Here is a 26,427-nt window from a genome sequence, read left to right on the forward strand (position 1 = left end):
AGAGAGAGAGAGAGAGAGAGAGAGAAAGAGAGAAATATCCAAGATGACTCCGAAGTATTTAACTTGAGCAATGGAGTGACCATTTACTGAAGTGGGGAAGACAATTTATGTAAAGTGCTTAGAATAGATTTTGGCACAAAATAAGTGTTCAATAAATATTAGTTATTCTTTGTATTGATGACTTTGGTTTCCTGGGTTACCTCAACTCTGTCACCCAAGGCTTTGCTAATGTTGAGCATACCTGGCAATAACACCGTAGGCATCATGCTTGAGCACGTATTGTGTGCCAAGCACATGATTGACAGAATCTTTACTTAGCAGTACCACCCTGCATGGTGTAAGAAAGCCCTATGAGAAAATGAACACTTTTAAAATTTTTAACATATTCCAGGTCTTGAGCATTTTTCATTGAATCCTAGCTCCAGCACTAGAATGTAAAACTGCATGAAATCTTATAGCTCTTGTGTACTACTGCACGTGCCTGACACATAGTAGGCACATTAATTAATATTTATTAAATGAACCTCCATTATTATAGATGGAAGTTGAATAACTTCCCAAGGCAGAGCTGGGTTTTAATAAATATCTATTGGATAATAAATATTTGCTGGACAAAAATGCATGTTACATTTCCGTTTTAGAGAACAGGAAACGGCTGGTGGCAGACCAGAGATTTGGACCCAGGATTTCCTGATCCCTGAGCTTGGATCTTTTCTATGGCCACACTATGGGGCCTCATGTACCCTCTGACTGAGGGATTTGATGACCCTGATTACACCATAACATGTTAGAACCCAGGCTACTCAGAGAAAGAGCTAATGCTAGATCAGATTGTAAAGCTCTAGGACTCTAGTAATATGAGCCTAAATTTTTGTCTTTATGTAACTGCATGACCTTAAAGCATTCATTTTATCTAATTTGCCCAAGGTCACACAAGCTGTAAGGGAAGGAAACAAGATGTGAATCCAGTCTTCCCTCACCAGGGTCCCTGTTTGTTCTCCTCTCAGGCATTCTTCACCTGAGGCACAGGGTCTCTTAGGGAGTCCCTGGATGTACTTTACGGTACCTTCTTCCCACAACATTGTCTACTGAACTGAGTGTGCTTGAAAGCAGGTGCATTTTTTTGGGGGGAAAGGGTTCATAGCTTTTATTATATTCTTAAAGGGACCTATGATCAAAAAGTTTACTTTTTTTAAAAAAAAGATTTTATTGGGGAATTGGGGGAGGGGAACAGCGTTGGGGAATTGGGGAAGGGGAACAGACAAGTTGGCCTTTTGTTCTTCAGTCTAGCTGTGGAGGATGTCGCTTCACTGGCCCATGTTGGGATTATCATTGCGCTCTTCCGTGGGGGAGGCAGTCGCTCGCTGGCCATTGGACGGCCACTCACACTGGCTGCTGGCTGCTCACACTGGCTGCCAGCCACTTACGGTAGCTCAGGGCAGGCCACTGCAGCAGGGGCTGCAGCCTACGCCATTGCTGACGACTCACAGCAGCCAGGCTCCAGGTTGAGCTGTTGCTCACCATCTTAGCTGTAGAGGGCGCAGCGTCACTGGCCCTCATGTGGGATCTGAACCTGGGCCCTGCTGCTCAGAGCTGGCGTCCCAAGCCAACTCTTAACTAACGCGCCACTCGGCTGGCCCAAAAGGTTTACTTTTATATATCTTATGTATCTATTTTTTTAACTTTTATTTAATTAATTTATTTATTTAAAATTGGGGAATTGGGGAAGGGAACCAGCCAAGTTGTTGTTCTTCCATCTTCCTTGTGGAGGGCGCCAGTCGCCATCTGGCTGCCCCTTGGCAGCTCGTGGCCTCTAAGCTCAAGGTGCTGTGTTCAATCTTAGTTGTGGGCGGGAGTAGCCACCATCCCATGTGGGAGTCGAACCAGCAGCCTTGTTGTTAAGAGCACGCTCTCTATTCACTGAGCCATCCGGGCGACAGCTCAGCTCAAGGAGCCGAGTTCAGTCTTAGTTGCATGCGGGCATAGTCCACCATCAAACAGGCAATCTTGTTGTTACAGCAGCTGAGCCATCCTGCCACCTGTTGCACCATCAGCGACAGCTCAGCTTGGGGCAGTGTCACTGGCCCATGCGGGAATCAAACCGGCAGCCCTGTTGCTCAGAGCTCACACTCTTAAGCCAAGTCTTAACCAACTGAGCCTCTCTACTGGCCCCCTAACTTTTATTTTTAAAGCTGTTTTTAGATGAGTAGAAGGAAGAAATGAGTATCAGAAGGGGTGAGAATCGTCCAGCCAAAATATAGCAGATGCCAATTTTTGTTTCCCTGTTGCCATTCATTCATTCACTCATGCATTCATTTATTCAGTAAATTTGCTGTTGAGCGCCTGCTATGTACCAAGCACCATTCCAGAATCTGGGAATGCTACAGTGGGACACTCTTGGCATCAAAGTTTATATCCTATCAGGAGAAACAAGACAATAAAGATGATGACGATTATTATGTCAGGTGCCATGAAAAAAACAACGCAGGATCAGAGAATGAGGAGGAATGGAAATGGCATTTTAGATAGAATGGTTTGTGCTGGGAACCTTCCGTTGCTGTCCACGGACTCCAAAAGAAAGGAGCCATCCGGATGCCAGGGTCTCCTCCACAAAACTTTCTTTTGCGCTTAGCCTCACCAGGGTGGGGACGGTAGGTGAAGGGAGTGCACACGGGAGGTGCAGAGCGCATGCTCCCTTCAGCTCCGCGGCTCCAACCTTTTTGACAAGGACAGAGTCCGCCCGGAGGAGAGTGCGCAGGCTCCTCAGGTTGAAAGGCGCCACCCAATAGGAACTTCCTTTGAGGTTGTGGTCCCGCCTCCACAGCCCATCTTTCTGCTTCCCTTCCGGCGCTGCAGTGATCCTTGTCAAAAATGGCGGCGGGAGTTGGGTCCCGGGTTTCTGGGCTGCTAGGTCGGTTCCAGCCACAGCTGGCGCGGCCCATGTCTGGTGGCGCCCACGGCGAGGAGGGCTCAGGTACGGGGGCTGTGGTCGGTGGGGCGGGCCTCAGCCCGACTCCAGAGAGGCGGCGCGGGACTGTGACCTTGGCTTGAGGCCTTGCGGGAGGGGGATGAGACCCGGGCGGGCCCCCGCCAGGCCTGAGCCCTCGTACCCCTCCGCAGCTCGCATGTGGAAGGCCCTCACCTACTTCGTCGCGCTCCCCGGGGTGGGAGTGAGCATGCTGAACGTCTTCCTGAAGTCGCAACACGGAGAGCATGAGAGACCCGAGTTCGTCGCCTACCCCCATCTCCGCATCAGGTCCAAGGTACGCTCTTGCAGCCTCTTCAAGTGTCCGTTCTCCTTTCATGCCAAATGCCTTTGTCCAGGTTCTTCATTCCCTAAAAGCGTGGATGCCGGGCGCGTAGAATTTCTCAGTATCTTCAGTTTTTATTTTTTTCCGGTTTTACGGAAGGGAAACAGGACGGGTGGTGGTGGAATCACGTCTCAGTTTTTTATTCAAAGCCATACAGTAGTTGCCCTTCGGTTTTCCTTTTCTCCAAATTCATCTCACCGTCTGCCTTCTGATAACGTTCTCAAACAGCTATCGGTTGTAGAAAGCTTGGAGGTTTGGGATATTGAGACAGGCACAGTGCGAAGGCGGTTCACCTTTTAGGACCTGGGCATGTATCTGTCTGGCAGGTATTAGCTGCATAATGAAGAAACTTAACAGTTTTTCTACTCCCCACCTCTATGCTAGTTATCGTAACTATTTTATCCTTTGGCTGTTGAAGTAGATATATTATAATCATGTGTTTTCCATTATTTACTGTGTTATTAACAAGAGCCTTTTCTGGTTCTTATATAACTGTTACATCACTTAGCCAGGTTGGAGTGACCTCATAGGAACTTAATCTTGATTTTTAGATTCAGGAAGAATTTTTGAGTTCTTGAGCCCCGCTCCCACCCTTGTACAGTAGAATTAGAAGCTGTACAGCAAGGTTTTTCAATTTCAGTACTATTGACATTTGGGTTTGGATAATTCTCATAGGGGTAGGGGGCTATCCAGTGAGTTGTAGGATGTTTAGCAGCATCCTTGACCTCTAACCACTAGATGCCAGTAGTACCCCACCCTCCCCTAGATGCCTCCAGATATTGCCCAGTATCCTTGGAGGGGCAAAAACATCCTGGGCTGGAAACCACTGCCCTAGAGCAATGCTTTTCAAAGGTAGCATGCAAAATAATCGAGGAGGGTAGGTTGCAGTTTCCAGTCCAGAAGTTTGTTTCGGGTCTGGAATGGAGCCCAGAAATCTGCATTTAACATATTCTCCCCGATACCCACCTCTGCCATTCTGATACAGGTGATTTGAGGATTCCATTTTTATAAACACAGCACTGATATACTAGTTATCAGGGAGAGGCTTATGAGTACTGAACTTGAGCTTGCTTTTCCTATTGTCTGCTTTAAGGGCTCTCCTGGAAGGTAGAAGAACTCCCTTAAATTCCGGGAAGGCTGAAATATGCCCGTAGTTAAAGGACTAACTTCCATTTTATTTTTATGTATTATCTGTCACTGTAGTTTAAGCAGTTTGTGGAAGTGCTGTTTTTGAACTATTTTCTGGAATATCCTAATTGACATCTTCACTCCACAGCCCTTTCCTTGGGGAGATGGTAACCATACTCTTTTCCATAACACTCATGTGAATGCGCTTCCGACCGGCTATGAAGATGAATAAAGAGAACCTGGACCACTACCCAGTGGGGACCACAGCACTGGTTTGGACCACTACTCTGGACACGGACCAGAAGTGTATGGGACCTTAAGCTGACCTTTCCTGTATCAAATGATGACCATTATACTGATCTTCCATTCCTTATGGCAGGAGATGGCTTAAATAAATAACTTTAGATTGGACATGAGCTGAGAGTTGCATTCTTTGGTGATGTTTTTCCCTCAGAAATTAGCATTAATGTTATTTCTGCTGTTTTCAGGTCCAATTCAGGCTTCTGAATAACAGTATTCTTAACAGGCCTGTCCTTGATTTCTAGTGCCTGGGGTGCATAAAGCAAAGGGAGTGGAGCCAGTTAAATATCAAGATTGGGTCCTGACAGACTTTGAATGGCAAAGACATTGAGTGGCCAGCAGAATGGCTCTATTTTACATGTAAAAGAGGTATGTATCTGTGATTCTCTAGTTAGTGCTTCCTGTATCCCAGCTTCTCAGAGTCCCATTCTACTGGCATTTGCTATAGTCAGATCATTTTCTCCGAAGGTGTCAACTTCTCACCTTGGTGTCATTTCTCAGCACCCTGAAGCATGGGTCAGAAACCTTTGGAGAAATAAAGGCAGTATCTTTGAAGTAGCCGAAATAGTTGGGAGGATGAAGTCAAAATAGCATGAGGATCAGAAACCATTATTCTCTCAGTAGCAATTACAAGAACATGGGTGGCTTGGAGCAGGTTTTATTCCCAAGGCTCAACCAGAAAGTTTTGTGGTAAGAGTCAAGCTACAAGCTTTTAGTGTTAGCACATACAGTAAACTGGTACTGCAAAGGTGAGGCATACAGAAACACAGGGTGTGAAAACCATTTACAGTAAGGAAAAAAGAACCACTGCTATCTTTGCCATTTTGTGATCTAACCACACAGCCTGTGCTTCCCTATAGAGCTGTTGTGCTTGTGGCCAGTTTGAGTTCAGGAGAGCTGTATTATTCTCCTTCAGCTGGGTTCCAAATATCTTATAATTCTTGTAGAATGGACCTTAAACAGTCAAAATGTAAATGCAGAATGCTTGTTATTTTAAAAGATTTTTATTGGGGAATTGGGGGGATGGGAACAGTGCTGGGGAATTGGGGGAAGGGGAACAGACAAGTTGCTGTCCTTTTGTTCTTCAGTCTAGTTGTGGAGGACGTTGCTTCACTGGCCCAAGTTGGCACCATCATTGCACTCTTCCCGGCTTAGGCAGATCAGTCGCCGGCTTCTGGGCGGCCGCTCACTGCGGCTGCTGGCCGGTCACACTGGCTGCTGGCTACACACGGTAGCCCATGGCAACCCACTGCAGCAGGGGCTGCAGCCTACGCCGTCGCCGGGGACTCACGGCAGCCCAGCTCCAGGTTGAGCTGTTGTTCAGCATCTTAGCTGTGGAGGGCAGTGTCACTGGCCCTCATATGTGGGATCCGAACTGGGGCCCTCTGGCATCCCAAGCCAGTTCTTAACTATCTCACCACTCGGCCGGCCCCAGAATGTTTTGAAATGACATTAAGGACTGGTCACATTAAATATGAATAACTGGTAGAGTGGAGAGAAGATAGAATTTAGGCCTTCTGTAAACCAAGTTTCATACTACCTTTGGGCACATAAATTGAACCAAATTACTCAAGATATGCAGTTGTGCGAATTAGATGATATTCTAAAGTATGTAAGTGCTCACCTGATCTTGACATTTGTGCCATTAGACATATAAAGATATTTGTGTAGCCTACTGTAGAAGTACATTTTAGAAGTCAGTGGGGTTTCTAATTGCTATACCATACTACCTTACTTAGAGACATCTTCACTTTTTCTTCACCTTTAAATTATAAAACAGAAAACTACCCTGTGTATATATGGGATATGTGGGGTAACAGGGTAATAACAGTTCTATAAAGTGCACTGAGTTCCAGGGGCAAATAGTGATAGAAACTAAATGTTACAGTTTATTCCATCTTCATGATTACAGACATTACAGGGCAGGGTGAGTAAACAAGGCAAATATCAAACTCTTTTCTCCCATTTTACCAGATACAGCATTTTGATGATATAAAGGTTCATTTAATTCACTGACTTGGGTTGAAAGCTAGCAACAGCAAATCTTTGCAATTTAGGATCTTCCTCCATAGTATATACTCCAAGAAACTTAATTATTGAACTATACTATGAGCTCTATAATGGTGTTCAGTCTAACATTGTTGAAGTTTTCACATCTTAATCCGAAATCTGACACCTCTTGTTAAGGCAAGGAACTGTCTGTTAAAAGCCTCCTTTTGGCTTACTGAGACCACCAGCAAGCTTAACAGTTAAGTTACAATATAAAAATAAAACTGCTCCCAAGCGTTGAAAAAAACTGTTGTGCTGGGATCCCTTTTCAGAGCATTAGCTCCCTGAGAGAAAACAGAGGTTCCATAACCAATTGCTGTCATGAGCAGTGACCCCAGTACAGTGTACCTAATGTTCTTGGCAGCATAACTCGAGGTCAGGCAATCCTGATCATCCTGACATGTTTATCATTATTTATATAATAGGAATATTTAAAGCTGATCCCAGATGAAGTATTGCAACCATAATCCCAAGAAATTCAGTTTTAGCACATTGAGTTCCTGCAAGATGCCAGAGCAAATGAGAAATCATCCCAAAGCAGAGTGAGGGTTCATCATCTTTTACAAGTGAGAGGAAAAAAAAATCGAGGAGGAAATAAAATAACTCCTTCCTAAACTCATTAAATCGATGGCCATCTTCACAGCCTTCACAAAATCCAGAGTGCTCAATTTCCTTCTTTGAGGAGTCCATTTTCAAGGTGACTTTCAAGGTCAAGAAGAGCTTTCAGGCTTTTCTTTGCCACGACCCATGAACTCCAGTCCTTCAATAGGAATCTCCTTCTCCTTTATTGCTTTCTGATGGGAGAAAATACGTGATAAAGGTCAATATGAAGCTTACTGGCTATGTGACTTGGAGCAAGCCTCAATTTCCTGTCTGCAAATGGGATAAAGACAACAGGAATTACAGAATTACCCTGAGGTGGTTTTGTGTTTTATTTTTTTAAATTGGGGAACAGTGTGTCCTTCCAGGACCATCAGCTCCAAGTCAAGTAGTTGTTTCAATCTAGTTGTGGAGGGCGCACCTCAGTGCCCATTTGGGTATCGAACTGGCAACCTTGGTGTTATGAGCACTGTGCTCTAACCAACTGAGCTAACCAGCCGCCCATTTTTTGTTTTTTAAACTTTACTGGGGGACGGACATGATCATTGGTTACACACCGTCCCCATGCCACAATGGTATATAGTTGACTCCCCTAAGGAGGGCTCAGCTCACAGTGGCCCACGCAGGGATCGAATCAGCAACCCAGGTGCCATCAGCACAACACTCTTAACCAACTGAGCCAACCGGTCACCCCACCCTGAGGATGTTTTAAATTAACTGGGAGTACCTCGCCCACTGCTGTCCTTACATTTCAAAGCAGTTTCACATTAATTGGGCTGGAATGAAAATTTCCTAGCTGGTCGAGAGAGAAAACAGGCCAACGAAGGAATTATAACAAAATGAAACCCTTCATAATGTCTACCTGGCCAGAGAGAGGCTAACAACCAGCCTTGACCCGGAACAATAATAGTGGGAAAGTGTCCCATCGCAAAAATCAAGGAAACTTGATTCTAGTGAACTTGGTCTAATCGCTTCCTATTTTGGGTGTGAGTGTTCCATTTTTATTTTTTTTCCACTTTTAAAATACGAAGAACTACGCCCATTTTGTAAGTTCAAGAGCACCAAGCAAAGCAAAGAATATTACCGTGCTTCGTAAAAAGTAAAACACTGCAAAAACATTTACCTTTGTCATCTGGAGAGAGCTACCAGGCAGCTTTAGTGGTAACGGCGGGGGTTAAAGAAATGCCGCTGGCCTCACTGAGGCTTTTCTTCACCCTCCCCGTTCCAACCCCCGCAAGAGACGAGGCCTGTGGCCGGGACACCGCAGAGAGAACGCGGGGCTTGGGGGTCGAGGCGAGGGCCGTAGCTCACCTGAACACACTGCTGGTAGCGCTTGAAGAGGTCGGTGCACGGGTCGCCGGAGCTGTCCCCCTTGAGGAACTTCTCGGCGAACCAGCGATTGAAGCACTGGTCATACTCGCGCTTCATGTCGGTGCAGCCCTCCCCTACGCTGTTCATGGCGGCGGCAGTGGCGACGCACTCTGAAGTCGTCACTCTTAGGCGCGTCGCTCGGCTTTGAGGGCGCACTACGGCGGCCGAGAAGAGAAGAAATGTGGGCGCGAGCTGTGTGGCTGGGCCTTCGGGCCCGGGTGGGCGGGCGTCGGGGCTTCACCTCCGAGGCAGACCCTCTGGTAAAGGCCGGGGGATGGAGGGTGTCTAGGCGGGTGGTGAAGCAGGTCGGGAGGCGGAGGCGGCTCCACCTGTGACCCACGCCGTCCGCCTCATCTGCCCCCGCTCACCCCAGGGAAGTGGCCGGATCACGGCGGAGGTGATCGAACACCTGGAGCGTCTAGCGCTTGTGGACTTCGGCAGCCAAGAGGCCGTGGCACGGCTGGAGAAAGCTATCGCCTTTGCAGACCGGCTCCACGCCGTGGACACGGACGGGGTGGAGCCCATGGAGTCAGTACTGGAGGACAGGTAAACTCTCGGCCGCGGCCCCGAAGCCTTGCCTGTGGCCCCTTCGCAGCCATTTCAGGTGGCGATTAGTATCTCATTTTCCAGAAGGAGAAAGAGCCTTAGGCGAGATGCAGGAACTTGCCCCTGGTCACCCCGCTGGTAGTGGTTTCATTCTTTCCCCTAGTTCATTATAGATCCTATCACTCCCGTTTAAAATCCTCGAGGCCTCCCAGTGTAACTAGGAACAAGGAACAAAATGCAAACTGCTAATCATCACCCTCGAGACTGTATTTAACAGAGCCCCTGCCTACCACTGACATACAACCCTTATCAGCCCAGCCACATTGCCTCCTTACTATTTCTCCAACATGCCAAATTAGTTCTTTCTCTGCGGTCTTTGCGCTTGCTATTCCCTTTTTCGTGGACAGTCTGTCTCTTTGGCTCATCTCCTCCGAAGGACCTCTCCTGACCACCCCAAATCCTCTCTCCCCTTCGAGTCACTAAGTCCTTATCCTGTTCTAATAATTTTCTTAGTTTTGATTTGTTGTGTCTCATGTTATTAGAATGCAAGATGTCTGATTTGCTTACTGTTGGATTCCTGTCTCAAAATTTATTATTTTTTTTAAAAGGTTTTTATTGGGGAATTGGGGGGATGGGAACAGTGCTGGGGAATTGGGGGAAGGGGAACAGACAAGTTGCTGTCGTTTTGTTCTTCAATCTAGTTGTGGGAGGACGTTGCTTCACTGGCCCAAGTTGGCACCATCATTGCGCTCTTCCCGGGCGAGGCACATCAGTCGCCGGCTTCTGGACGGCCGCTCACTGCGGCTGCTGGCCGCTCACGGCGGCTGCTGGCTACATACGGTAGCCCATGGCAACCCACTGCCACAGGGGCTGCAGCCTACGCCGTCGCCGGCGACTCATGGCAGCCCAGCTCCAGGTTGAGCTGTTTTTCAGCATCTTAGCTGTGGAGGGCAGTGTCACTGGCCCTCATATGTGGGATCCGAACCAGGGCCCTCTGGCGTCCCAAGCCAGTTCTTAACCATCGGGCCACTCGGCCGGCCCTCCTATCTCAAAATTTTAAATGTAGATTTTCTGACCTAGTGATTCCCTATGGAAATGTCTGTGAATGTGCATCTAGATGTAAGCACAAGTGTCCAGGTTATGCAAATCTGTTCATAATACAAAACAACAAAACCCCCGTGTCCTTTGTGTCATACAATAGAATACTCATCAGTTGTTAAAAATAATGGAACAAATAACTATTAATACATATGCTGGTATGGAAAGGTCTCCAAGATATATTTAATAAAGAAGGCAAAGTTCAGAACGTTGTATATGGTATTATTGATGCTTTATGTGTAATCTATTTTACATATTCTGGTGTATGCATTGTTTTGTTTCGTTCCCTGAAAAACCATGCAAGAAACTGTTAGAAACAGTGTTAGAGAAAGTACGAATGCAGACGGAAGTTTTAACTTCATTTTATACCAAGGACAAATACCTAAGGGGGCAGAGTAATAACAGAAGTAGTGAAGTAATGTAGTGTCACGCAATAGGGAGGGGCAGGTCTTTGACAGACTAGCTTGTGAATACTGTAATAAAAGAGTGCAGCCTCTACCCACCTCTACCAATTGTTGCCAAATCTTAATACATTTTCAAAGAAAATGCTCTTTTTTTGGAAAGCAGACTTGTTTGCTGTTTGGGACTGCAGCTTCTTAGGATGGGTATGTAGCTCATAAAGATAAGGCAATCTACAACTCTGCCCTAGCCTTTTCTTGAGGGAATTAAAAAAAATAAACTAGTACATGTGGGAGCAAGAAAGATTAGCTGCCATTAGTTAGTGCGAACAGGGAGAGCCAGACCTATCTGTAACCATAATGTTGGTGTAAAGTGCTTGCTAGCCTCCTAGTCTTGTCTTTGAGTCCTTCAAATTCTTTCTCTATTTTGTAATCTCATGCTCAGATCTAGAGGGTTAACCAATTTGTCCAAAGTTGCAGTGTTTCAAAATAGAAATCTGATGGCATTCACCTACTCAAGCCTTCAGGTGGCTTCCCAGTGCTCTTTAGGATAAAGACAAAAGCTTCACCATGGCCTGCAGGGCATCATTTAACCTAGGCCCTGCCCACCTCTCCAAGACAGTGCTGTAACTTTTGAATTACTTGAGCTCGCCATTATTTTTTCTTCTTAGAATTCTGTTTCCTTGCCTTTACCCCCCACTTCCTCCCACCCACTCTTTCTTTGCCTAATTCCTTTCTTCAAATTTCAACTGCCACTTCCTCAAGGTTTTCATTTTTCTATGTTGAATCAGGTTCCCTTTCAGGCCCTGTGGCTCTCCTGGTATTCCAGAGCTGTAATGTCACATGTATTTTATACTTCTATTTGATTCTCTGCCCCTCTCCCGCTCATCCATGTTCCAGGGAGCATGTCTGTTATTGCTTATGTTCTCAGTACCAAGCACTGAGCAGACACTAAATATTTGACTGTTAATCATCTTTGGGAAAGTAATAGAAGTACAAAGACAGACTTACACAAGTCATTGAGAGGATAACTAAAGAAATGCAACTATTTATTACTCAGGGAATACTTTGTGGGGGATTTGGATTTGGTAGCTGGAATAGTGCTTTGGTCTTCAGTAATCTGCAATCTTGCCATTAAGTTTAGAGACCAGTTTGGGTTAATGATTCCAGTTTAGGGATATGACATTTTGTAGGACTTTCACGTTTTGAATATACTGCCTCAGACATTTGAAATGCAACCCAGATAAGTGTTAAATGGTTAGGTGATAGCCACACTCGCTGTAAAAGCCCTGACTGGCTAGTAGAAATCTCTTGGCACAATAACTTATCATTTGGCTTGAGCTTAAAAAAAAAAAAGAAAAAAAAATGTGTGCTTACGTGCTAGGCACTAATATTTATATACATTAACTCAGCTATCTCTCCCTGGAAGATAAATACTAGTATCTCTTTTCTAGATGCCACTGAGGCTCAGAAAGGTTATGTAACATGTGCCAGTTTCACAGGCAGTAAGATTTCAGGATTTGGAACTCAGAGTCTCTGCTCTCAAACACTGTTTTAGTTATGCCGTCTAAAGTAAAACCCTGGAAACTTCTTTCATTTCAATCCAGAGTCTGACTCAGATGAAGTCCTGATTGCAGCCAAGTACTTCAATGCTTACGATCTGAGAGCCTTATTTGAACCAAAAACTCTTGGCCAGATTGATTAGTTTTCATTCCAGTATGCATCAGGGTAGAAATAAAATAGAAAGGAGGGCAAAGGCTTGTAGATGAAGTAGAGTGGTGCCCAGAGAAAGGACTCCTGGCAACCTGATACCAGGGAAGGGGCAGAAACTGAAACAGATCTGGCCCACTGGTCAGTCCAAGGGCCGGCAGAGGCACTTCTTCCATGCTGCTCTTTTGCTGTCCGCTAAATGCTTTCTATTTGCATTTACCGCAGTTACTGTCTATGAGCTTCAGAAGGCAGGGATTTCGGGTTCACAGTTGAAGCCTTTCTCAACCAGGGTTTTTCATCTGAACCAGGACACAGAAAGATCCAAGTGACTCTTTTCAATTCTCCCAAGAATAGTTCATAATTAAATGAGCCCAGATACATAGAAGTTGATTTATCATCAAAATGGATGTCCTATGGTATTTGGACTAAATTCTCTTGTGTAACCCAGACTGAGAAAGGTGAGGTGAGGTAGGCATTTTAGTCAATCAGTAATTGATAGGCACCTAAAGAGCTCAGCAGTTCCTGTTCTGTGTTTTATGTATGATTCTGAGGCCAAGAAAAGTTCAGCGGTTTCCCAAGTGAAGGGTCTGCTTGATGAGCTACTCTCAGAGACCCTGGGATCAGTAGCCTATAATTACAAAAAAATAGGGAGGTGGTGGGTTTATTCTAGAAATAACTTCATCATAAACAGTAACTAGGTGGAAATGTGTAATCTTTGAAGGGGTGAATTTTGTTTTTCTGGAAATGTCACTTCCAGTAGGAAACCTGATTACCAAATGAGTAAATAAATCAACTGCTTAAATTGTTGGGAAGCAATACCTTTAACCACCTGTTAAAAGGTAGTAGAGTCTTCATCAAAATCTCCAAGCCCCCAGGAACTATTAGCAGCCTCCAGTCTGTAGGGACTAGGCAGGCTAAGTGTGATTACAGCAAGTTAAGTCCACAGTTACACTCAATGAGTGGTGGGGACTGAGATGCAGGTACTATTCAGCACCCACCTTTTATGGATATGAGGATGCAGCCCAGCATTATCAGATCTTTTGTAACATCATTTAATCTTCCCAGCAATTCTATGAAGCAGTCTACAAATAAGGAAACCTATACACAGAGAGGACAGTCATTTGCATACATGCCACGGGAAGGTGGCTGCGGTGAGAAAAGCACTCATCACTAAAATTTGAATTCAGCTGTGATTCAGGAGCCCAGGCTCTTAGCCATTTGTCATACTGCCCAAAAGAAATATAAACTCCAGAAAGTCCAAGGGTCACCTTTATGGATGATTTTATTTTTCTCCAAGTTTTTGTAAATGAATGCATAATCCTTATATGGTTAACAAAAAAACACAACTAGTACAACCTTCACTGTTTTGGCAAGAAACTTCAAGTCTGGAAAGATCACACTTGTTCAAGGTCACACAGTTAAGATAGCGCCAGATCCGGGAATGGACTCCAGCTCTCCACTCTTTGTATTATGAATAAGTGTTTATTGTGTATAGCCTTAGGCTGGCTGCCACAAAAGAAACAGAACTAGTCCTTTCTTCCCAGATGTTTGTTACATCCTTGCCCCTTTGTCCCATTAGGTTGAGCTCTAGGTCTATGTCTGGCTCAAAGCTGATCCCCTATCAGTGACTGAACAGAGACTGCATCTTTTTCAGCCCAAATATCTGGGAGCAGGCTCAGACCTCTTGTCTTGCACTTTTCAATCTTGAAAGAGTAGTGAAGCCTCACAGATATGTTCAGCTCCTGTTCGGTTCCACTGGTTTGCTTATCTGGATACTTTAATGAAGCCACTAGGCTCAGAGAACAGTGGGCGATTCCTGAGCTGTTTGTGGTACATCTTGCAAGGGGAGGCACTTTTATGTCCACAAAGGTGGCTGCAGTGAAAAAAAGCACTCGTCTTAGAGTACCAGAACTAGGCCCAGATCCCAGTCTTAGGAGCTTAGGTACTTAGGAGCTAGTACCCTTAAGTCACTTATAACCACTCCTGAGCAAGTTACCTGCCAGTCTATTTCCCATCACCCCAATCTAGCTATTTTTTGCCCATCCATTAGCAGTGACGTCACCTACTCTGAGTACTTGTTCCTCACCCAGGCTGGGTCAGGTGCCCCTCCCTATTCCCTTGGCAAGCTGTGTGCACCTCTGTTAGATTTAAAACATTATATTGTAATTGCTTTTAATTACCTATCTTCATCAAAAGCAACTTATAGTAATCATCCAAAAATATTTATTAAACATATCAATCCTAAGGAATAATGACCACTTACCTCACAGAGTTGTTGGGAGAAATCTATAAACTAATATGTAGACTGTCATTTGGTCTTCTGTTGACCATATCTCCTCCACCATTACAAGAACATGCTGCCCCCTTGTTCTCTGAGAAGGTAACCTTAAGCCTCTGGTTTTGTAGGTGTCTGTACTTGAGATCCGACAATGTGGTAGAAGGCAACTGTGCTGAAGAACTACTACAAAACTCGCATCGAGTTGTGGAGGAGTATTTTGTGGCCCCTCCAGGTACGTGTTGCCCCAAGTGGTTTAACAGCTTGTCTCACAGTGAACTAAGAACGTAATAGGAACTGATTCCCCAATATGCTACGTGAAAGCACTTTTAAAAAGTATAAAGTGGGAATTAGGTGTAAGTGCTCAAAAGGTACAAAATTCCAGTTATAAGATAAATAAGTTCTGGGGATATGATGTACAACATGATGACTGTATTTAACAATATTGTATCGTATACTTGAAAGTTGCTAAGAGAGTAGCTCTTAAAAGTTCTCACCACAAGGAAAAAAATTGTAACTGTGAGATGATGGATGTTAACTAATCTTATGGTGGTAATCATTTTGCAATATATACATGAATCAATGCATTATGTTGTACACCTTAAACTTATACAATGTTATATATCAATTATTATCAATAAAATTGGAAATGGGAAAAAACCCATGTATTAACAATTTTTAAAAAGTATAAAGTGCATATAGATGGTGGCATTACGGTGGCAGTAGAGTCCAGGGGTCATGTTCACCTTTAGAGGCCAGTTGCTAACAGGAATGAGCAGAACAGAACTGGGGCACGGAGCAGTGTGTACATTAGCGAATCTGGAACTCAAACTCTGCCTAAAGGGGCAACTGGCATTCACTGCTTCTCATTCAGAGCCAGGCAGGAATGTGAGCCCATTTTCCCAGAGAACTTGGAGATCTGGCATTTTGTGTGATATTTCCCAAATTTTAAGTATTGACAACTAATTCAAAAAATTTTAAAATAAAAGACCATGCAAATAAAACATACCTGCAAGCCAGGTGTATCCTGTGAGCCATCAGTATGCAACCCCTGGTGTGGAGATTTGCATCTTTAAACCTCATTGCAACTATTTTAAATGGAAGCTTTAAAATAACTCTGGGCCAATAATAAAATCCAGAACCTTGGGTGGGCTGAACTCTGCAGATAGGTGGGTCCTCAGAGCTTCTGCACCCCTCTGGATATTTGGGAATGTGACTAGTTAGCCTAACCACTCAGGTAGACAGCTTTCCAAGCGCCAACTTCAAGGTCAGGAGATGCCTTCAGAGGAGAACCATTCTGAACAGCCTCCAGAAACAAACATCAGCCCTCCAGCTCAGGGGTTACCTCTTTGATCAAAACTAACCAGTTAAAGAAAAGCTTTGGTTATGGGATGTAAAGTACAGTAGAGGGAACATGGTCAGTGGTATTGTAATAACTATATACGATGTCAGAGGAGTAGTAGACTGGGGGGGTTATCACTTTGTGAGGGGTGTAAATGTCTATTATGTTGCTTTGTACATCTGAAACTATAAGAAAGAATGAAAACAAAGTGTAAAAAAAAGAGATTAAGACTTAAGGCAACTTGGATAATGAAAAAAATAAAGCTCTGGTAGAAGCAAGGATGGAAAGGAAAGCTAAAAAAATTGTGAACTCAACTCTTAACCATGCCTGATTCAGATTCACTAAATCACCTCAGTCAAACTGTGGAAATAAGATTTTACAATCTATCTCAGAGACTGATGGTTGTCACTGCTTCAGGAGGCACACCCACTGATCACAGGCTAGTTCTTAATAGAACCTGTGTCAGACATTGTTTCTTGGGACAAAGTGAGTTCAGTCAGTCTTTCCTTCCAGTCCTATATGCATATAAACAGCTAATTAACCTGTCTGCTCCTTATTGAAAAGTGCATTAACTAGGCTTCACTTGTAACTGTGAGTCTTGCAGATACTCATAGTTAGAAAAACAGGATAGTAGCTAAACTTATTTCCATTGCTTATTTTCCATGACAAACCAATTGATGAGTTAGTAGAGCCAGTTGCAAAGCAGGCTCAGCTATAACATCCTTTTTTGTTACTGTTTTCAAACAGGTAATATCCCTTTGCCAAAGCTGGAGGAACAAGAGCCCTTCTCACATCGCTGAGCAGCTATTCTGGGATGGGGTGCCCTATGAACACGTGGAAGCACGATAGTGTTTTGTTGTTATGAACACTAATGTTCCCACTTCCTTCAGTAACCTGAAAAAAATTGATGGTTAAGTTTTTTTTTAGTAACTAACTCTTCAGAAGACAGAATTGGGAAATACCTAGCTCAAGCAAGGCAATGAGTTTCTGACGCTAATGGAAGCAAAAGGTATTGTCAGTTTCCAAGGAAATGGATCAAGTATTTACTCACAGTTTGTTCTGTTTAGAAGACATTATCCCCCTTTATCTCATCCCAAAGACTGCACTTAAGTGAATTTTTCTATCTATGTGACTGGTTGGATTTGGTCTGATCATTGTGTGACAACTTAAGCTGTCCTTTTTAGTTGCTGGTTGCATCAACCTGAGCAGCCTTTTATCTTGACTGAACACACTTGAATTTGTTCCTGGGTACACACTTTGTTCTGGATAGGGCTAGCTTTCTGCTAAGGTCTGAAGAGTGTTCAAAATCAACTACAGCTTGGGTACTCCTACCTAGAACCACCCACCATCCCACAAAGTGATGATATGCCATAGGGATACTAGCCATACCTCCAGTTTCTCTTTCTGAAAAGAACTTATAAAAGTAATCCTGGCATAGCTAACACTACTTATTGTATATTTAAAATGTGCTGAGAGGGGAGCTCTTATGTTAAATATTCTTACCACATATATATAATAAAGGAGTAGGGAGGCAGTGGGTATGTTTATGGTCTTGATGGTGGTGATGAGTATATGCTTAATCCCAAACTCACTGACTTGTATACTATTAAATAACTATAGCTTTTTACATGTCAATTATAATTCAATACAAGTGGTTTTGAAAAAAATAGCCCCAGGTCTGGGACAAAGTACATTCCCTCCTTACCCCAAATGATTATTGAATTAATAAGCAGAATCCAAAATGGCGAAGGTTTTTAGTTTGTTTTGTTTTTTTAAAAAGCTCAGATACCAAGGATAAATGAGACAAATTAAAGTGATGGAATCATAACTTAGATTTTTAAAAAAAATTTTAAATTTATTTTTAGCTGGGCAACAGCTCAGTGGTAGCCTCAGCTTGGGCTGGGAATCGAACCCACGACCCTGTTGCTCAGAGCTCACACTCTTGAGCAAGCTCTTAACCAACTGAGCCACTTGGCTGGCCCCCAAATTTGGTTTTGGCTAAGAATCTCCCAGTGATCTTCATGCTGCTGCTCACTTATAAAAGTCTGTTTTTATTTTTCCTATTCCCTTCCCGTATCTGCAATGCTCACTTTCCTGTTAAAGTAGCTTAATTTACAAGCTTGGTCTTAAACTATTATAAGAGAACCCTGAACCTACCCCTGGGATTGAAGTTCTCAAACCACCACCATCAGGGCAACTACCTTTATCCCCAAATAAAGTTATCCACTCCTGCGCCTTACCAGTTGGCTACAAGTTGCCACTACAATTCAGTGATTGTTTTTTGTTGTTGTTGTTGTTGTTGTTTTTTAATCAGTGTGCCTGTTTGGTGAAATCTATGAACTTAATCAAGGACAACCACACATGTCAATTACTAAACATTTAAAATATATTTCTAAACAGAATGGGCCAACTCAGTCACAGTTAATGCTGATCTCCATAGCAAAGCAACCCACAAAGACACAGCACTGATTTTTAACCCCCAGAATTAGGGGTAAAAAATATACAACTTGTTTCTGAACCAAAACCACACTTTCCACAGTTGAAAATGTTTCACTGCTAATATGGCCCTGGTAGAAATTATGTAGTTTTCTTAAAAAAAAAAAAAAAATTAAAAAAATTTACTAAGTCACTAAATCACCAATCTGGAATGTAAATTCTGAGCACAAAGCAGCTCAGCTCACCTAAAAAATAAACAAAAACTTCCCATCACCTGTTTCAGTAGGGCCTGAAAGGAGAGAAGTAGTGTGGGGAACCCCTGCTTTGGTGTGGAGAGTCACGGCCTCTTGACCCAGACCGAGACCGTGAGTAGCCATAGCTGGTGCTTCTCTCCGGATAAACTCGGATGTAGGAAGCTTCACCCTGAAATTCAAACAAAAAAAAGGAAAAACATCAGACCTAGAAGAAGAAAGCATACCAGCATCTACAGGGCTGCCTAACATTAATAGTTAACTACTGAGCACTATTTGCCTGGCATGATACTATCTCATCAAGCCCTCATAATAATTCTGACGTAGGTACTCATGGTAGCAGTCCATTTCAAGAATGAGGAAAACTGAATGCCATCATATGCCTAAGACAACACAAATAATAAATGGCAATGTGATATGTGGTAAATGCTCAAACACTAGCTACTACTGTTAACATACTTTAATTACTGCCACTGACCCATAGAATCCAAAAACTGGAAAAGATCTCAGAGGTCATATATATAGTTCAGTCCCCTGTCACTTCATATATGATATGCATCTTTCAATGGGTACCTATGGAAGTAGTTCACCTATATTCAGCATCTCCCAGGTATTACCTGGCCTAGATGCTCTTGTTATTTTCATAATTTAGTTTCCTGGCAACTTATTTTTTAATTGGGGAACAGCCATGGTCATTGATTACACATTGCTTTTATGCTACAATAGCATAGTTGACTCTTTTAAGGAGGGTGCAGCTCACAGTGGCCCATGTGGGGATTCAACCGGCAACCTTGGTGTTATCAGCACCACACTGATGGAGCTGACCGGTCACCCGCTGGCAAGTCTTATAGACGGTGCTATTATTCTATTTTGCCTATGGAAGAACCAAGGTTGAGAGTAGCCTGGCTAAGCAGCAGAGGAGTCATGTTCAGGCTGGCCTGTCTCCAGGTCCTTTGCCCTCAGCTAGCATTCTCAGATCTAAAGATGCTAAGATGAAAGAAGCCAGATGCTTTCCTAAGGTGAAGTCAGTAACTGCATTTACCCTGAGGCTCTGCTGTGCAGTGTAACTGACTAGGTACTGTTTAGTTTCTGTTCCAAATTGAAGTCCTAGGGGTCAGTCTGAGCAAAAGCATTGTTAAGCCATGCAGCCTCCAAGCCACAAAATTAGAGAGTTATATCAATCTTTACAAAAAGAAATGGGCGTAGAAATTGATGTGGGACTAAACCCCACTGCAAGTCAGGACAAAATAGCCAGAAAAAAACAACTGGTGGTTTAATATCTGGTCTCAATGGTCTCAAAGGGATAGTCACCATTTGAATCATTTTGAGATATCCAAGGCAGCAGCCACCTTCTTGAAATGAAGGACATCAAGAACTAAGTCCCCAAGGTGAGGTGATCAACCACAAGAAAATGCCAAGGTCCCTCAGGTTTCAGAAAGGCTCCTGTACGACTTTGGGAAAGAAAAGTGAATTTACAACTCAGCCCCAATGGTAGTACATATAGAAAGGCTGAGATGATAAGGTTGGCTTGCAGAGTCCAGACTAGACCCAGAGGAGGGACAGCCACAATAATTAGGTTCACAGAGGGACAGTGCAGATTAAGCCAGTTGTGTAAAGGATGCTATCACAGACTAGCTCACCACATTACAACAGACTGTATTCTCCGGGTTAAAGCTACTATGACTGCAGACCTCTGTTATGACCCGCAGGCCTTAGGCATGATGAATTCCTTGGTGTTCTCCACTTAAGCTAGATCTTTAATGGTACTGTGAGGTTGTCAAATGGCAAGCGCATGGCCTGTTGCTACTTCTGCTAGGTCAGCTTCAGGTGAAGTGTTCTGGTACAAGCTCAACAGAAGGTGGGGACCCACCTCATGAGAGCGGAATTTGGTGTCATCCAATTTACGCAGGGCATATTCCATGTCTTCTTTTCTGAGATACTCAACCATCCCCATTCCATCCTTCTGCACATCTGCATAACAGACGTCCCCAGCTTCTCGCATGTGATCCTTCAGGTCCTGCCAGCTGCCTGATGGAGGAAGCCCTAGGCATGGAGAACATAAGAGAAGAGGCCACCTCCTTCAGCCGTGTTAACTGCCCTGTTAAGAGCCAGCAATACCTAGGATCCTTTCTGCATCAATCTACTTCTAAATCCTGAGGGTCCCCAAATCACAAATCTTGATAAGGAACACGAAACCAGAGAAAAGCACTGAAGTATGTGTGGTAAACCACCTTAAGAAGCTGGTCCTAGGCTAATCTTCCAGAACAAGCCTTCCAAACACAGCAAGAAGTCCATCCCTTTATAAGTTTAGTATCTCTGGGAATTCATAGCGTCTTTTTCTTTGTCCTGCATAATACCAAATTCCCAAGACTTTGAGTCCTAATTTTTCCCGTTATGAAATTTAGCAGTACCAATGATTTATTGCCTGACTGGGTTCCCAGGATATGGGAATTTAGAAACCATCCAATGAAATGACCAAAGTGTAGCAGAAGGTAAAAATAAAAATCTCAAGTTTGTTTTTTTGTAGGTGTGAATAACTGACAAACTAGACGAAGTACCTCTTAAAAGATCACCAATATTCTTCACTACAGTTGGGGGGAAAGGTGAGACTCAGACGCTAAGACTGGTTGGGAGTCATACACCCCTACCTGATGTCATGAAAGGGAAATGTGCTCCTGCTCTCAAAGGCTGTGTTTACTGTTCACAGCTCAGGACTGCAGCCATTTCCTAATAGTTTTCTAAGCAGGATTTCAGAGCAGCATGGAGAGAAAAAAAGAAATGTATGACATCCTGAAGGAGGGACTAGAGTTCTGGGGTTAAAAAAAAAATTACGAGGGGACACAAAATTGGCAGATACTGACAGTATGACTCTTAAGCACCAATGGGAGTCCTCTGTGATTGTGTGACATTCACATCTAAAAAGGTGCCAGGCTCCATACATTTCACTCCAGCAGGGCTGTAAAACACCCCTGAAATGTGCAAAAGGCCCCAGATCTTTACCAGTATTAATATTTTGAAAGGCATAAGCCTCTGAGCTTAGCATTTCATCTCTTGTCAACACCAGACATTTAGTTCTACACTTTGTAATACAATCCCTAAGACTCCAAGTTGTTGTTCTAACGTAAGTCCAAAACCACCACAAAATCTGGCCTTTTTCAGGATCTCAGGCTGGGTAAGTTGTTCAAATCTGGCTCCTGGAATACCTTTTTATCAAGTCCAATTACCATGGGGTACACTTCCAAAGAAAACATCTTTAGAATTCCAGTACAAGGGGTTTTGCCATCATCTCGCCGCTCTGTTATAAGGAGCAAGTTTATGTTCTACCAAGGCTGCACTACCAGTGCAATTTCATTTGCAAGATACCTGCCTCACTGGCAAGGCAGGGCAGGGCTTCAGACTGTCAGTATGCACAAGCTATGAAAAATAAAGCCCCACGTATCCCATGCACTGAAGAATAAAGCTAACATTTCTTGGAGGCCAGACTGTGCCAAGTATTTTACATGCATCATTTCATTCAGTTTGAAAGGAACATACCTGAAACAAGAACTCGGAAATCAGATCTTGTAGGAGGCCCATTCCTCCCACCGCGGGGCCACCCACCCCGACCTCCATAAGTCCTGGGGAATTCCACACGAAGCCGACATTGGCCATAATCATAACCATTCCGTCCATAAATTGCATCCTCAGCATCTCTGCAAAGAAAAGTTTGGTGTTAGTGGTGCTCAGGAGGCTGACTTGACTTCCTAGTGAGGGGTGTGAGTAACAAGCATCAGAGAAAAGCCTAGAAAGAGAAAACAACAAGACAAAACAGGATCTTGGTTTGAAGACCTTTCATGATATTGGAACTAAACTTTACAGCTGTCACATATAGGGTTTTCTAGGTATGAAATGATAATGGATAAACAGATTACTTATAAGACGACTAATTAAAAAAAAAGAACAAATTGTTGATAAATGACTGATTTCACCTGTTTCTCTAACCTTGGTGGGCAGTTTCTCAAAATGCATACCACACATTAGTCCTTTAATATTTTCCAAATATTCTACAAAGCCTAGTAGCATCAAGTCTATAAAGAGAAAAATCCATTTAAAAAGAGGCCCAAAAGACAAATGCAATTTAAGTGTTTTGTAAGGAATACAGAACTTTCAAGTGTACATTTTCTGCATGGTTTGGAGAAATTGTCAAATTTCTCATACAGCACAGGGAATATAGTCAATAGTATCATAATAGCTATGTATGGTGTCAGATAGGTAGTAGACTTGTTGGGGTTATCACTGTGAGGGGTGTGAATGTCTACTCATTATGTTGTTTTGTACACCTGAAACTAAACAAACCCCCCCCACACACACAATTTCAATAAAATTGATAAAGTTACTTTTAGTCATTCCTAGGGCTCTGGAAGAAGTAGGAATGCCAACTTGGGTCTCCAGTATTGGATGGGAGAAAGAATGGCCTCAGAGCTTGGATGGACAAGCAGAGCTGAAGATACACTAATGAAGGCATCATTCAATGTCACAGGCACATAATCACTTATCAAGATTTTAGTCACTGGATTAAAAGCAACAAGGACCACATCCAGTGCAACCCTAGCTATATTTATAATGCAATGGGAGAGAGGCGGACTTGCTAGGATTTAAAGCAGACTTTGAATACAAATGGTAATCATTCTTCTACTTACTAGTAGCTATCTCTGGATAAGTACTTAATCAAGTTTTTACATCTCTAAATGTAATATGTCTATCTCACACGGTTATTGTAAGGATTAAATAAGATACTGTGTGTGCAGTGCTTTGCTTGAAACTTGGCATTTAGTGATATTAAATGATAGCTTTTCTCAACAAGACCAATAAGTGTTGGGAGAGGCTGTAGAGAAAAAGGAACCCTCATATGCTGTTGGTGGGAATGCAGATTGGTACAGCCACTATGGGCAATGTGGGGGTTCCTCAAAAAATTAAGACTAGAATTACCATATGACCCAGCAGTCTCTCCCCTGGGTATCTACCCAAAAAACCTGAAAACATTTATCTGTAAAAATATACGAGTATGTGCTCCAATGTTCATTGCAGCTTTATTTACGGTGACCAAGACATGGAAACAACCAAAGTGTCCTTCAATAGATGATTGGATAAAGAAGATGTGGTATATATACACAATGGAATACTACTCTGCCATAAGAAAAGATGAAATAGTGCTATTTGCGACAACATGGATGGATCTTGAGATTATAGGCTAAGCGAAATAAGTCAGAAAAATTCAAGAACCATATGACTTGACTGGTATGTGGGACATAAAACTGAAAGCAACAAAAGAACAAGACAAACAAATAAACAAAAACTCATAGACAAAGTTTAGTGGTTGTTACCAGGGGGTAAGCGGGGAGAGGGTGGTGGTAGAGAGTAAAAGGGATCAAATATATGGCGATGGAAGAGAACTGACTATGGGCGATGAACACACAATGTGATATAGTATAGATGATGTATTACAGAATTGTACACTTGAAACCTATGTAATTTTACTAACCATTGTCATCTCAATAAATTTTGATTAAAAAAAATAGTTTTATTAAAGAAATGTGGGAAGCGATAACAATGCAGCATATTATATATTAAGTTTGTATTCTAAAAGCACAGAACAAGGGGTTCAAATCCTGCCTTGATTCCTTACTAGCATTCTCTTTTATTAACTCTCTAAATCCTGTCTCACCTGTAAAATGTGCTTATAGGTTGGCAAAAATGCTAAATAATATAAACAAAGAATGGTACATGACACATGGCGACCACTCTAAGACCACACAGGAACTGTTACTAATAGAGGTGCAACCTTCTCCAGTTTAGGTGTGAAAATGCCTCGTTCTATCTTTGAGGCAAATGGCAATCAAACCCTCAGGGTGCTTCCTGCCTCCCCATCCTCGGTTGCTCTCCCTGCCCCACACAACCACACCAGATGGACAAGACACCTACAGTCAGTCCTTAGAGCGAAGTCCGCAGGGCACAGACTGGTTAAAGCGTTCCCTGCGACAATGCTGGAGAACAGCGAGCGGACTGACCACTACAATGCTGTGGCTTCTAAGAACCACCGACCGCAGTTCCTAGGTCTTTTCCGGGCCGAGGGCCCGCAATGTTTGCAAACTCACAAAGACCCCTTTGAGCTGGAATCAAGAGCTTCCAAACGCTTGGGGCATCTAGCGGTACCTCTCATTAGAGGAAGGGAGTGAAATCAGAGACGCCCCCCGTCCCCGACTGTTTTAGTAGTTTTTCCAAATCCCTGACGCTTTTAGAAGGACAAGGCCCTGGCCTTGAGGGACGGGTCGCGCGCGCGGACGGAGATCTGTTCCATCACAGAGACCCCTTTACGATCTCCTGAGTCCCTTAAAGGCGAGTTCGGGCTGGGGGGAGGGGTGGGGAGGGAAGGCGACTGGCCACTCCCGCTCTTTACCGAGCTGGTTCAGGGGCCAAGGTTCCCAAGCCCTGGGCCGCTTCGCCTTCGGGGTGCCTCTCCAGCTGCGTGGGAGAGAACGGTCATTTCTACCATCCCTGAGGCCGATCTGGGCGGGCTTGGGCCGTCCAAAAGCCCAGCTATTGTGTTTTTCAAGTAAAGTAAAAAAATAATAATAGAGGAAGTGACGACGGCGCAAAGGACGGCCCGGAGCCTGTGGTGAGCCGAGGGCTCAGCCTCCACCCGGGGGCGCCCTGAGGGGTCTGCGCTGAGGGGGGAGGGGAGGCCCGAGAGGAGGGGGAGGGAGAAGGCTGCGGCCCGGGCCTCGAGCAGGATGCCCCGAGTGGATGGAGCGGTGCCTCACCGGGGGTCCTCGAAACGCACGAAAGCGAAGGGCACGAGACCGTGCCGGTTCTTGAGCTCGATCTCGCGGATGCGGCCGTACTTGTAGAACAGGTCCTCCAAGTCTTTCTCACGCACGTCGGTCGGAAGGTTCCCCACGTAGATGCGCCCGTCGCCCTCGCCGCCGCGCTCCTCAGCCCAGCCCGACATCCGCACCGTCGGACGCCGCGGGCCCGCCGCAGCCCACGTCGCCGCGCCGCCGCCTCAGCCGGGGTCCCCCCGCAGCGTACCCGCGGGCTTGGAGGCGCTCAGCCGCACTGCATTGTGGGAACGCGGAGCGGAAGAGAAGGGGTCGGAGGCGGCAAAAGGAATCCTCTTAAAGGGGACGCGGCTGCGAGACTGCGCGTGCGCACAGGACCCTTACACTAACCCCCCCCCCCNACTCCTAACCAACGTGCCACTTGGCCAGCCCGCCACCCCCTTATCTTGGCCCTTCCTGATTTGCCTCCACCAGCCTCTCCTGATCTGGTGCTTCTCCTCTGCCAGCTTCTCGAGGATCTGCTATGTCTGAAGCCTGCACTAGATCTTTGCAGAGGCCACTTCTTCTCCTTGGAACATTGATTTCTCCACCTCTGCCTCTCCAGTCTTTCCTAGCCAACCTTCCTTGGCCTTCAGGTCCCTGATTGAGTTGGAGTTCAGTGGTGCCAAGACTTGTGTGACCCAAGTCTAGAACTTTCAGTGTATACCTCTGTAAGGCCTAGTTGTCGCCTAGTGCTCCTTGCATTCCCTGAGTACTTTTTCTGGTTGATTTGTCTGAGCACATTTTAGAATCTT

At 44.3% G+C, this 26,427-nt stretch overlaps 4 protein-coding genes and 1 long non-coding RNA gene across 6 annotated transcripts; 2 read left to right on the forward strand and 3 right to left on the reverse strand.

Annotated features, from left to right (window-relative positions):
- Positions 1-2,826: 2,826 nt before the first annotated feature.
- COX6A1 (cytochrome c oxidase subunit 6A1) lies at positions 2,827-4,850 on the forward strand. The gene is made up of 3 exons (XM_019649128.1): positions 2,827-2,974; positions 3,121-3,263; positions 4,588-4,850. The coding sequence occupies exons 1-3, from the start codon at positions 2,872-2,874 to the stop codon at positions 4,669-4,671; spliced, it is 330 nt and encodes a 109-aa protein (XP_019504673.1). The 5' UTR covers positions 2,827-2,871; the 3' UTR covers positions 4,672-4,850.
- Positions 4,851-4,950: 100 nt separating this feature from the next.
- On the forward strand, positions 4,951-18,367 carry GATC (glutamyl-tRNA amidotransferase subunit C). Of its 2 annotated transcripts, none has more exons than XM_019649127.1 (4): positions 4,951-5,108; positions 9,133-9,305; positions 14,918-15,021; positions 16,876-18,367. In XM_019649127.1, exons 1-4 carry the CDS (start codon positions 5,055-5,057, stop codon positions 16,926-16,928), a joined length of 384 nt encoding a protein of 127 aa, XP_019504672.1. In that variant the 5' UTR covers positions 4,951-5,054; the 3' UTR covers positions 16,929-18,367. The 2 variants fall into 2 exon arrangements, with proteins under 2 accessions (XP_019504672.1, XP_019504671.1); XM_019649126.1 differs by lacking the exon at positions 4,951-5,108 and adding an exon at positions 8,925-9,019.
- Positions 6,603-8,864, reverse strand: TRIAP1 (TP53 regulated inhibitor of apoptosis 1). Its single transcript, XM_019649129.1, has 2 exons — positions 8,700-8,864; positions 6,603-7,582 (listed from the first exon to the last, which is right to left on the reverse strand). Exons 1-2 carry the CDS (start codon positions 8,844-8,846, stop codon positions 7,499-7,501), a joined length of 231 nt encoding a protein of 76 aa, XP_019504674.1. The 5' UTR covers positions 8,847-8,864; the 3' UTR covers positions 6,603-7,498.
- LOC109386192 (uncharacterized) lies at positions 13,776-16,247 on the reverse strand. The gene is made up of 2 exons (XR_002124753.1): positions 15,796-16,247; positions 13,776-14,384 (listed from the first exon to the last, which is right to left on the reverse strand). It is a non-coding gene; the product is annotated as an uncharacterized LOC109386192 (long non-coding RNA).
- A 125-nt stretch (positions 18,368-18,492) lies between the features above and the next one.
- Positions 18,493-25,944, reverse strand: SRSF9 (serine and arginine rich splicing factor 9). Its single transcript, XM_019649125.1, has 4 exons — positions 25,616-25,944; positions 22,350-22,507; positions 20,686-20,858; positions 18,493-18,987 (listed from the first exon to the last, which is right to left on the reverse strand). The coding sequence occupies exons 1-4, from the start codon at positions 25,801-25,803 to the stop codon at positions 18,844-18,846; spliced, it is 663 nt and encodes a 220-aa protein (XP_019504670.1). The 5' UTR covers positions 25,804-25,944; the 3' UTR covers positions 18,493-18,843.
- Between the last annotated feature and the right edge of the window lie 483 nt (positions 25,945-26,427).

Source organism: Hipposideros armiger, unplaced genomic scaffold (genome assembly GCF_001890085.2).
Source record: "Hipposideros armiger isolate ML-2016 unplaced genomic scaffold, ASM189008v1 scaffold_129, whole genome shotgun sequence".
In the NCBI taxonomy this organism is placed as follows: domain Eukaryota; kingdom Metazoa; phylum Chordata; class Mammalia; order Chiroptera; family Hipposideridae; genus Hipposideros; species Hipposideros armiger.

Bases quoted from the DNA above. Each gene is read 5' to 3' on its own strand.
- COX6A1 (XM_019649128.1), top strand. From the start codon at position 2,872: ATGGCGGCGGGAGTTGGGTCCCGGGTTTCTGGGCTGCTAGGTCGGTTC. The intron at 2,975-3,120 runs GTACGGGGGCTG...ACCCCTCCGCAG, and splicing joins CCACGGCGAGGAGGGCTCAG to CTCGCATGTGGAAGGCCCTC. The intron at 3,264-4,587 runs GTACGCTCTTGC...TTCACTCCACAG, and splicing joins ATCTCCGCATCAGGTCCAAG to CCCTTTCCTTGGGGAGATGG.
- TRIAP1 (XM_019649129.1), bottom strand. From the start codon at position 8,846: ATGAACAGCGTAGGGGAGGGCTGCACCGACATGAAGCGCGAGTATGAC. The intron at 7,583-8,699 runs GTGAGCTACGGC...TTCTCCCATCAG, and splicing joins GCTACCAGCAGTGTGTTCAG to AAAGCAATAAAGGAGAAGGA.
- GATC (XM_019649126.1), top strand. From the start codon at position 8,939: ATGTGGGCGCGAGCTGTGTGGCTGGGCCTTCGGGCCCGGGTGGGCGGG. The intron at 9,020-9,132 runs GTAAAGGCCGGG...CGCTCACCCCAG, and splicing joins CCTCCGAGGCAGACCCTCTG to GGAAGTGGCCGGATCACGGC. The intron at 15,022-16,875 runs GTACGTGTTGCC...GTTTTCAAACAG, and splicing joins GTATTTTGTGGCCCCTCCAG to GTAATATCCCTTTGCCAAAG.
- SRSF9 (XM_019649125.1), bottom strand. From the start codon at position 25,803: ATGTCGGGCTGGGCTGAGGAGCGCGGCGGCGAGGGCGACGGGCGCATC. The intron at 22,508-25,615 runs GTGAGGCACCGC...TTTTCTTTGCAG, and splicing joins GTGCGTTTCGAGGACCCCCG to AGATGCTGAGGATGCAATTT. The intron at 18,988-20,685 runs GTGGGTCCCCAC...TTTGAATTTCAG, and splicing joins CCAAATTCCGCTCTCATGAG to GGTGAAGCTTCCTACATCCG.